This window comes from Vipera berus, assembly GCF_964194415.1.
Source record: "Vipera berus genome assembly, chromosome: 1".
NCBI classification, from domain to species: Eukaryota; Metazoa; Chordata; class Lepidosauria; order Squamata; family Viperidae; genus Vipera; species Vipera berus.
This window is the reverse complement of record NC_138202.1, coordinates 139,362,812-139,374,915: the sequence shown is the minus strand read 5'-3', so window position 1 is coordinate 139,374,915 and position 12,104 is coordinate 139,362,812. Positions and strand designations below refer to the sequence as shown.

Below are 12,104 nucleotides of genomic sequence, written 5' to 3'. Positions count from 1 at the left end.
CTGTTGTTAATATCACTATCAATATTTAACACAGTTCATTTTCCTTCCACACTCACTTTCTACAGTGCCGGAAACCAGTTAGATGGCATGCCCATATAAAGCACCTGAGAAAAGTCAAACTTGATTAGTAAGTGCATACTGTAAGAAATAAAAGGGCTGCACTTAAACTTAGGAAGTCAAAAACACATCCCAAAAGAAAGCAGGGATAAACTGCTTCTCTATGGCTGTCAAGAAAACAACTTGAATATGCTTATGCAATCAGCAGGACTCAAGTTCAGTGCAAAGAGACTTACAAAGACATACATGCAAATGCTCTTACTAAGAATATTCATGTGTCTGAAGAGATCAGTTTTAATCCACAAATCACTTAAGTCTGTCTGTCTGTCTACCTATCATCTATAACCCGCCTTTTTATGAATCCCTGTAACCCCTTAATTTGAGGTAGAGTTGGGGCAACTGGATGGAGCTGAGGATTTTACTGAGTGGCATGGTGGCCTAGTGATGAAGATGCTCGCCTCCATTTGGAAGGTTGAAAGTTAGGGTTGCCTGCCTGTCTACTTTAGATCAGACATGTCCAATCTTTTGGCTTGCCTGGATCACACTGAGTGAAGAGGAATTGTCTTGAGCCAGATATAAAAAAGTATAATATAGTTAAAAATAACTGATGGCAAGATTAAGAAAGGCATTTTTGTTCGTCCACCGATCAGATATGTCATCAATGACAAGTGGATCAAATATCTGTTAGTGGGGCCAGAGAAAATCATTTGGGAAGCATTCAACAATATTGTTGAGAATTTTCTTGGCAACTACAGAACACGAAACTACATACAAGTCCATGAAGTGCAACATGTCACTGAAGATTCATTTTCTGCATTCACACTTGAACTTTCTTCCTGAAAAATCTAGCTGCAGTGAGGGACAAACATGGTGAAAGACTCCAGCACTTCTCCACCAGCAATCAGCACTTGGATCAGCATAGATTAACTTCAAGCTCAAGTTCAGCCCAACAATCAAGTAAGCAATACCCCAATCAAGAAACTGCCAAAGGGCCTTTAGTAAACAGCCCAACCAAAGAATACATAAGACCCACCCACCCACCCAGGCAAGACACCAGAATATAAACCGACAGCAAACTGCACTCCTTACTAGCACTGATGATGTTACCTAGTTAGGATAATGAAAAGTCTGCAAGAAAACAAGCACGCTCAGAAAGCACAAAGGACCCCCTTATTTACTCTCTGACAAAAACTTTAGTAGCCTCAGATTATTGAGAAAATAAAAGGAAAGTGCATAGTTTTATCCCCAAAGAATGAAATTACATATGCTGCTTTGCTATAGGAGGCAAAGGTTGAGTTAAAGCTATAAATCAAATTAGCAGAACAGGCTGATAGCTTTTGCACTATGACAAGGATAGATCCTTAAAAGGCTTTCTGTTACAGTGCTTTATTAGAATACCTGTACCTATTTAAAACTCTGGATCCTTAAGCCACAATAAAATTAATTTTATGGAGAAGGGCAAAAGCAATAAATACTAAAATTAGTTGATATCATTTATCTTTTCTTGCTGCATTTTGTTGCCCTTTTGCACCAGAGTCAGAGCAAATTGATAGTTACAATCCTTTTTCCATAATAGCTCTTTTATTGTAATTCTTCCCTAAGCTGTATAACAGTCTAATTTAAAATGTACACCAATTTGATTGGCTATTTTCCATACCAGTGTTTAATCTTAGCAGCTTCTATATGTACATGCATAGTGGTCTATCTTTCTTTCTGTTATTCATCAGTATTTTCCTTCTTCCCATGACAGTATTTACTGATCCATACCTGTCCTTTACACTTGCATATCACAAAGAACCTATAGTTAAACCATTAAAAAGAAACTCTATAGCAGGGGTGTCAAACTCAATTTCATTGAGGGCCGCATCAGCATTGCGGTTGCCCTCAGGGGGCCGGGTGGGTATGGCCAGGGTGGGCATGGCCTACTGGGTAGGCGTGGCTAGAGTGCGTATGGCCTACTGGGTGGGCATGGCCAACTACATCGTTCGCATCAAGGGTGTCTATGGGGGCCTGGGCAGGAGTGGGACAGATCTGAGGGTCTCTGGCAGAAGGAGGGTCTCTGGGCCAGGGCCAAGGCAGTGGGGGCCATTCCCTCACTGTTTCCAGGGTGGCTTCGCGGGCCACATGAAACCACTTCGTGGGCCGGATCTGGCCCCCGGGCCTTGTGTTTGACATGTCTGCTCTATAGGAATTCCTATCATTAGGCAGAGTGAAGCAAGATCTCCACAGGTATTTGTTTAACCCATTAGGCAACAAAGCATAATGTGTGACCCAGTTATATGTGGGGAATTTGCCAGATGTTTTTGTAAACCTATTACAAAGAATTCTTCAGCTCAGAAGAAACAAAAACAAACTTCAGTTTTCAACTACCTTCTGACAGCCCGGTTAATTAATTTTCAGCAAAGAGTAAGTATCTTAAAGGGAAAAGTTGAAATAAAATAATTATCAACAGAATAACAAGAGTAAATAGCTATTCTCACACAGTATTTATTATCATGGGGTTTGTAGATAAATTATGTATCTGATAAATATACAGGCAATATCATGGGAAGGGATAGAAATATATAGCCACTGGATAAAAGTAAAAAGATATTAGTCAAAATTCACTGCAGACTTCTTTACGAGATCCATTGCAATGATAAAGCATCTTATTTCCCTTGTTTCAGATCAAATTATGTTATTTCCCTTTTCAGTTGGTTCTCCCAAAGTTTCCCCAGAATATTTCTAAGAAGACAGGATTCTTCCTCCTTTCCTCCTTCCTGTAACTCATAGACCATGAGTATTTCATAAAGGTAATTCATGCCCACATTTTCCAAATGTAGTTCAAACTGCTGGTCTTGATTGCTAAAACCCTACATGTCTCGAGACTGAGATATTTGCTGGATGGTCTCTTCAAATGGTTTTTATCTGCCTGACTCTTATATGTTGTGTAGAACTAGTTTTGTTTCCTACTTCTGGGAAGTAGAAGGGGCAGAGTCCCACAGTTTCTGATTTTCTACTGGTGCACTTGCATTTTGAAATAACCTCTTCCTCAGAATCTGATCTTCTCTGACAGCTGAAAATGCACAGGATCTGTAAGCGTGAGGAATGAAAGTCAAGGAGCCCAGTAAAAAAAAAAAGGAGTCTAAAATCAGTGCTTTTTTTGTAAAAGAAAAAGGTGCCAGAACTCACACATGTCATATAACCCGCCTTGCCTAGCCTACAAGGTTCCATCCAAAAAAGGTGCCGGAACTCCGTTCTGAGCGTTCTATGAGAAAAAAAGCCCTGTCTAAAATTAAATATAAAGAAGACCAAAATAATGACAAAGTTAGAGCAGCATTACAACTGACAAAAAAGGTATCAAAATGGTGAATGGCTTTTGTGTTTTAGGACCAACTATCCACAATAAAGGAATGAGCAGTCAAGAAATCCAAAGTAGATAAGAACAAGGCAGACTAGGTCTTTGAAAATCTATTCAAATGCTGTGATGTGTCTGCCTATGCCAGGGGTCGGCAACCTAAAAAAGAAAAAGAGCCACTGGGAACCGGTTCCATCACAAATTAAAAAAAGAGGGAGCCGCGTGCGTGTGTCCATGCACGCGCATGCGCAAAAAGGTTTTTTGCGCATGCGCGGACGCACGCGGCTGCCATTTTTTAAAAAATGAGATGGAACCGGTTCCCGGTTGCCCGACGGCGACGGCCCGTCTGCAAAGCTGCCGCTTTCGGCAGCTTTGCAGACGGGCCGTGGCAGCTTCCTCAAAGAGCGGCGCCCCTGCCCATTCCGAGAGGTGCGCGCGCACCTCTCCGAACGACCGGAGGTGCGCGCGTACCTCCGCGCGAATGGGCAGCGGTGCCGCTCTTTGAGGAAGCTGCCGCGGCCCGTCTGCTAAGCTGCCGCTTTCGGCAGCTTCAGAGACGGGCCGCGGCAGCTTCCTGAAAGAGCGGCACCGCTGCCCCTTCGCGCGGAGGTACGCGCGCACCTCCCCAAAGGTTTGGGGAGGTGCGCGCGCAACTCCGGTCGTTCGGAGAGGTGCGCGCGCACCTCTCGGAATGGGCAGGGGCGCCGCTCTTTCAGGAAGCTGCCGCGGCCCGTCTGCTAAGCTGCCGCTTTCGGCAGCTTCAGAGACGGGCCGCGGCAGCTTCCTGAAAGAGCGGCACCGCTGCCCCTTCGCGCGGAGGTACGCGCGCACCTCCCCAAAGGTTTGGGGAGGTGCGCGCGCACCTCCGCCCATTCGGGGAGGTGCGCGTGCACCTCTCCAAACGGGCGGTGCCGCTCTCCATTTGGAGAGGTGCGCGCGCACCACTGCCCGTTGGAAGAGGTGCGCGCGCACCGGGCGGCTGGGAGCCGCAAGAGACGGCTCAAAGAGCCGCATGCGGCTCCGGAGCCGCAGGTTGCCGACCTGTGGCCTATGCCTACATACAGTAGATAAAACTTACACAAGCAGTAGTAGATAAAAATACACAAGCATTCTATGTCACAGCAGGATACAGGCTAGAAGGAGTATTGACACTTTTGAATTCTGGTGTTGATGAAGACTCCTGAGAATACTATGGATAGTCAAGAAAACAAATAACTGGACCATTGATCAAATCAACCCAGAGTTCTCCCTTGAGGCACAAATGATCAGGTGCAAATTATTGCACTTCAGACACGTGTGAAGACCTAACTCTCTGGAGAAAGCTCTAGTGCTTGTAAAGATGGAGAAAAAAAGAGAAGAACTGGTTCACTAACCGCAAGGTGCATGGATTCCATTAAATGGCAATGAATGCATCATTACAAGACCTGAGAGAGCAGATTAAGGACAAATCATTATGGATAAAATCTATGTATGTGGTTGCTAAGAGTCAACACTGACTTGATGACAATCAATCAATTAGAAATCTGATCAGCCCCCTTGCTGTTGGCTTTCCATAGGTATTAAAAACACCATTTTTTGAGAGATAAATTGATACCATCAGTTTATATATTTATGTATATAGGGGTTGGGCCACTTATTTTACTTGTTCATTCATATACCCAGGACATTTTACTATAGTTTGATGGATGTATTAGAAATTTTCAAACATTTGTCTGATCGCATGGGTATAATCCAGTTAACAATCAAACTGACTCTGGATTATGATGGCTTTATTCTGTATGAAGCAGACCTTTTTCACAGAGTGAACCCTATTAACTATTAAACATTCAAAATACTTTCTATTATAATTAAATTCTCTGCAACTTGGAACAGAGATAGACACTTCTTACACACTGTGGCACAGGGGTAATTTTTTTTCTACTTTCAAACATGAAGCAAGCTTCTTCCAAGTCAGAAGACAATTAGAAAGAAAATCAAAGGTATTGAAGAAGCTTGTCTTAACATATTTACTTATAAATTAAATCTAAAGACACATATGCAATTTTCAAGATTCTATAACTTAACCCCCATCTCCTTGCAGTAAATGGGACTAATGAGATTCTGTGAGAATTAAGCTGTCTTGTTGGGAGCTGCTTGTTACAGGTTTGAGATCGACAGTAGAGACAACCAGCTAAGAATTAATTGCTCCCACACAGGGGTTTACTCAGTGTCAGCAATATCTACTCAGGCAGTGTATAAAAATCATTTTTATTTATTTATTACATTTTTATGCTGTCTATCTCCCCTACAAGGTGACTCGGGCCAGCATCCAAATTTTAAAGATGCTAAGCATAAAGGTAAAGGTAAAGGTTCCCCCACACATGCGTGCTAGTCGTTTCCGACTCTAGGGGCTGGTGCTCATCTCCATTTCAAAGCTGAAGAGCCAGCGCTTGTCCGAGGACGTCTCTGTGGTCATGTGGCCGGCATGACTAGACGCCAAAGGCGCACGGAACGCTGTTACCTTCCCACCATTACCTTCGACCCGCCAAACTGCCGACCATCTGATCAACAAGCTCAGCGTCCTAACCCACTGAGCCACCGCATCCCTCCATGCTAAGCATGTATCTCCATATTTTTTCCCCTATCAGTTGTGTTTAACGTAGAACTGATTTCAAAATTTATTTCACAGGAAGACATTCTGCAGAATTCTCAAGGGCATAGCATGAGGTTCTTCCAGTTATGAAATGAGAAGGTGCCGAAAGTAGGTCTGTGAGTAAATTGTTTTCATTGTTCAAATGTCTCTCTGGTGGTCTGCAGCCTCTTTCGCTTCTTCTATGACAATTCAATCCCAAAGCAAGATAGCATGAGAAAGTTCCTTCACAGTTTTTCTCAGTCTGGCATGTACAGAGACCTAAGGAAATATTTGTGGTAGGAAATATTTAACAACAAAAATAAACCATACAAGCAACTTTATCTTCTGTTATCTCCAAAACAACATTAATGGCAGAGACATCATCAAGGGAAATTCAAAAAGAATTCTCAAGAATCCAGAGTATATGGTAGAAATGCAGAAAGCCCTTTTGCAGGGGGAAAAAATGATTGAGAAAGTGGCAAGTAAATCCTGACACAGCATTAACTAAAAAGAGAGGAGTGAAACTACAGAAACTTCAGTTTCATGGTATTTGAGGGTAGAATAATGCGTAGAGCTAGAAGGCAGATTGGTCACTGAGTTCTTATTAGCTTTTTAAACTATTAATGATTACAGCTTATGATTCAAAATTTTTGCTTGCCTGCCTTATGACTGGACAGTTTCCCACATCAAAAAATAAAACATTATAGCTGCAGGCCAGAGTAAATAAGATAAAGGCTCCTGAGGAGTCTGAATAATAAAGAGAATTTTCTTTGGTCAAAGGGTAGATTTCCAGAAATGTAATCGAGAAGCATGCAATCTTCACTTAATAAAAGCAATGGTGTGTTTCTCTGCTTATGTGCTAAATTTGTTATAGCTGCACACAGTCATGCCAGCCTGTTAAAAAGTTTGTGTAAAGGGAGGCTAGGGTTTTGGAAATAAAATATGGTAGGCAAGCAGCTTTTGAAGCAGATGCACATGCAAACTAATTGGCTTTAATCTCATTTGCTTCCACGACTAGCATATTTCATCATTGTAATTAAGAAATCTGAGGCAGCTGTATACTTGGAAAACGGCACCACAAGCTGCCTTGTACAAAGTACGGACTTTTGACAGAATTCCATACATCACTCCAGGGGTCAATGGCAACGGTGGCAACAATTTCCATAGGAGCAAACTGGGATCCTGTCATTTCAAAGTGTTTTCGTGAAACATATCTGGATTGAATATAAAATAAGTAAAGGGCCTAATCTCTAGATAGTATTGAACTACAACTTCCAGAGCCCTTCCTGGCATTTACAAGGCCATTGAGCATTTGGATTCTGCCTACCTCAAAGACAGAAGGTCCCTCTGCTGCGATGTATTTCAACAGAGGGTCTTATTTATTGATGCAGTGAAAATTAGTCCTCAGTTACAAGCGAATAACTAAATCCTCTGTATGTAAATTTTAACAGCAACAAGTCTCCTGTTTCTGCCTGTTCTTCTCAAAGGATGTGAAGCATCGTTTTGTTCTCTTATCCTTTGCTTTTTGTCATGTTACCATTATGTACAACTCTTTTGAACTAGCATGAGAAAAACTGGAATCTGAAGAGGTGTAAATTATGAGCACCAAAAGAAGGATGAGGGCCAGGCTAGCATTTGGATTAAGAAATTGGAGAACGTCTGGGAAAGATTTGGATTCCAGTTCACCCTCTACCAGTGCTAGTCACTTTCTTTCAGCTCCACATATTTTATGGGCACGTTGCCCTAAGGAAAAACTGCAGGATGAAGTAGGGAATATTAATATGATTGTTAATAGTGTAGCAATTTTGTACCACAGAAGTTGTGAAAATCTTGTGAAATTTAAGATTATTTCTTATTCTTTTCCTGGAGAATTGCACTCTACATTTTCCACATATGTATCATCAACCTGGCATCTTCAAAAGAAAAGTGGTCTGCTGTGCAATTGAGCAAGGAGTGGCTGGGTTACTGTCTTTATGGCCAAGTATCCTGACTTCTGATTGGCCTTTAGGTGAGCTGCTTCCTGATTGATATAGGTTGCATCAATCCAGATCAGTCCTCACCAACTTGCACCAATCAGAAACCAACTTGGCTAAAGGCCACCGTTGCAAGTGAAATGACAGGAAATCTGTTCTCTAGAACACAGTAACTAAATTTATTTATTTATTTATTTATTTGATTTGTATACCGCCCTTCTCCCCAAGGACTCAGGGCGGTGAACAGTGACATAAATATCAAAATGCACAAATACAGAAATTGAAAACAAATTAAGCCCTAATGCCCAAATGCAGAAGATAAATTACATTAAAACAATAATTAAAACAAAACCCGTCAGACCAGACCGGATTGCTCAAACAGATAGGTTTTTAGGTCGCGTCGGAAGGAACGAAGGTCGGGAGCCATCCGGAGCTCAACCGGTAAACGGTTCCATAGGTCAGGCGGTCCCACAGAGAACGCCCTCCCCCTGGGGGCCACCAGACGGCATTCTCCGAACGGCGGCACCCTTAGGAGGCCTTCTCTGTGGGAGCGCACTGGGCGGAGGGAAGTTGACGCCGGCAGCAGGTGATTCCTAAGGTACTCCGGACCCATGCCATGTAGGGCTTTGAGTTTTCACCTTGAATCTCACCCGGAGGACAACTGGGAGCCAATGCAGCTCATCCTGAAGTGCAACTAAAACCTGTGCCCAACAGTCCAAAGAAGATTATATTTCCAATTAAAAACATGCAAATTAAGATGAAATCTAAAATAAGAGTTTCTTATGTTATTACTTATTGACAGATTTTTCCTTCATGCTCTTTAATGGTTTCTGATAATACAAGTAGTCCTTGACATACAACAGTTCGTTTAGTGACTGTTCAAAGTTACAATGGCATTGACAAATATGACTTATGACTGTTTTTCATAGTTATGACCTATGCAGCATCCTCACGATCATGTGATCAAAATTCAGACGCTTGGCAACTGGTTCATATTTAGGACCATTGCTGTGTTCCAGGATCATGTGATCACATTTCGCAATCTTCTGACAAGCAAAGTCAATAGGGAAGCCATATTCACTTAACAACTGTTACTAACTTATCAGCTTCAGTGATTCACTTAACAACTGTGGTAAGAAAAGTCATAAAATGGAGCAAAACTCACATAACAACAGAAATTGTGGGCTCAATTATTGTCGAAAGTTGAGGACTACCTGCAAATATCTGTTTCACTGTAGATATTGCTGTGGTTGAAGGGTAAGTTAAAGCAAATAAATATTCTCATTTGGACAAATTGCACAGGCGCAAATAAACCTCTCACTTTTGGCATGCTGATATATTTAATAATACAGCATTTTTTAGTATTTTTGGCCACAAGCTATGAAAATATGGGGAAGCCCTACCCAGCAAGCAATTTGTTTGTATTGCTTTTTCTCGTATAAATTTTAAAAAGGCAAAATCTGGAAAGGTGTGCAGTGATTCATAAAGAACTTCCTTGCATGAATTTACTGTCACTTCTAGAATGGAATTGTTGTACTCCAATGAACAGCTCCATTATGGAGAAACTTCATCCTGTCTCCTTCTGTTTGCTTTTTTTCCCCCCTCGGATTCTCATTACAGTCAAACTGATGGGTACAAATCTAACACTGTTAACAGACTATTCCTCCCGTTGGGGATTCTGCATGCTGATGAAAAGAGGCAATGCATGACAAAAAACCCAGTAAGAAAAGGCTGAGTGAAGACAAGACTAAAGGGTCAGAAACAATACTAATTATTAACAACAAATGTAACAACAACAGAAATTGAATGTGACAACTTGCAAAAAATAAAAGGACAATATGATGATGAGATGTTTTCCAGCTTCGGAGGGGAAATATCAGTTAATGTAACTCCAGTTGATGACATTTATGCAATTGACAATTGCTGATTTCCACACATCTCAAAATTTTAAATTGCTCTCTTTCTAGAGCGAACCTATCCAACCTTATAAAATAATATTTCATTTTCAGGCATGGCAGGAAGCCGTACTGTTATTCTTTAAGCAGGTAGTCTTGCTTTAAGTTTTACTAAAGTGTCAAAGTAATTAGAGAATAATCAGCCAGATTTCACATCTATAGCAAAAGAAGTGAGATATAGTTTAGCTTGTATTTTTCTATTCCGAGGTCCCCTCTTGAAGCTACAAACAATTAAGTAGAAACATTTTTCATCATATCTGCCCATCTAAAACCTAGCTTCTGTTCAGCTGGGGCACTACAGACATTCATTAACTGATGTTATTGAATGAACTGGTATTCCACCGTTACCTTGTTAAAGGCCACCAACATAGTACCAACATAGTACAATTCATATTCTGTTTTCTTGTCCTATATGATGGGATGGATTGTAACACCAATTTTTGTTACAGCAAGTGTCATATTATCGGGCTACGAAAGGAGGCATTACAAACGACTCCCTTTCAAGGTGTGATGTTTACATACATTCAATGCTCTTTTTTTACCTGAGTGGTTGCACCGAGAGGGATCCACAACTCTGCCGGTCTTATCATAACAGGCAAGTGCTCGGAAGCGCACACCTTCTCCACATTCTTTGGCATGTCTCTGAAATCTCATCTCTACCTGCAGTTCTGTTCTTCCTACCGCAATTATGCATTCTGACCAATTTCCATAAGGCTGGGAGGTAAATATTGCACAAGGGCAGAGTTCCGTCTCAAGCTGTGGATAGACTTCGGTATTCTGGCACTTTTCTCGCTTTTTGCTTCTTCCTGTTCCAAGCAGGAAAATATGCTTGTTAGCGTAACATCTGCTGCTTTTGATAACAATATGTCATATTGTTTATACTTGAAGGGTTTTAATACAGTTAGAACCAAACCATCTGAAATGTAAATACGGCAGCAGAGTTGATTCAAAGACATCTGTTACTTTCCTCCAGAGCTCTGGAGAGCTAAGACAATGGAGATATCTCCAGGGCAACCAGGAAACCTGAAGGAACTTAGAAAGAATCTTTTGGATGAAAGACAAAACAGTAACAAGGAGAGCAACTCTCTGATTACTTTTATTATGGGGGGGGGGGGAAAAAGAAAAGAAAACAAAAGTCCGTTTTTCCCCTCTGTAATTATCTGAAGAAAATAATTTTATTATGCCATTTTCCGTTTGCTGCCTACAGATACTTGGGGATCCTACAAATGTAGGAGAGTAAGTTGCATCTCTTTCTCTAAATCTTTTGTGTAAATTAACTGAATACAATTTTCACATACAAATCCTGGCCCCATTCTGGCATTTAAGTAATTAGTAAGAACTTCAATTTGAAGTTGAAATTCAACTTGAAATTCTGGCATTTAAGTAATTAGTATGAACTTCAATTTGAAGTTGAAATTTAACTTGAAATTCTGGCATTTAAGTAATTAGTAAGAACTTCAAATTTCAAGACTTTTTCTAACACAGATGGTCAAGCAAATGTCCTGAAGATACTATATAGTGTGTATTTAATTTCTTACTCTTCATTATTTATTACATTAGCTGAGATATTGTGATGTAACTATAAAATCTGGGCAAACCTGAATTTCAGCAGTTTTGGGGGAAAACAATGAATTTAAGATCTACACTAGAAACCACAATATTCCATTTAAAACAAAGGTTCTGAAACATACCTTTGTGATGCCAAAATATTTTATTAAAAATGATTTATAGATAGAAATTAAAATTACCCAGAGCTAATGAGATAACCCAATCTCTCATGAAGTTTGCGTTCTCGCACAAAATCTCTTGAGACTTTAGTCATTTTAAGTACTAAAAATCCATCCATAAGATCAAATGAATTTGTGTAATAGGGTATACTACTTGAAACAGTTGCTAAGCTCTGATTAAAGTATCAGAATGATAGCAGTGTTCCAATAACTAAGGGGCTGCACAAAGAAGAGGTGGTCAACCTCTTCTCCAAGCACCAGAAGGCAGAATAAGAAGCAATGGATGGAAACTTATCAAAGATAGATCCAACCTAGAAATAAGAAGAACTTTCCTGACAGTTAGAACAATTAATCAATGGAACAACCTGCCTCCAGAAGTTGTGAATGCTCCAGCAATGGAAGTTTTTAAGAAGAGATTGGACAGCCATTTGTCTGAAATGGTAT

The 12,104-nt window shown here is 40.7% G+C and overlaps 1 protein-coding gene across 1 annotated transcript in view; it reads right to left on the bottom strand.

Annotated features, from left to right (window-relative positions):
- The window catches only part of THSD7B (thrombospondin type 1 domain containing 7B), a gene marked incomplete at its 5' end in the record, with an annotated part of 477,345 nt that overhangs the window by 146,982 nt on the left and 318,259 nt on the right, over window positions 1-12,104 (bottom strand). The window contains one exon of the mRNA XM_081346642.1: window positions 10,476-10,739. Coding sequence (XP_081202768.1) covers window positions 10,476-10,739 — 264 coding nt within the window. The remainder of the gene's footprint in view (window positions 1-10,475; window positions 10,740-12,104) is intronic.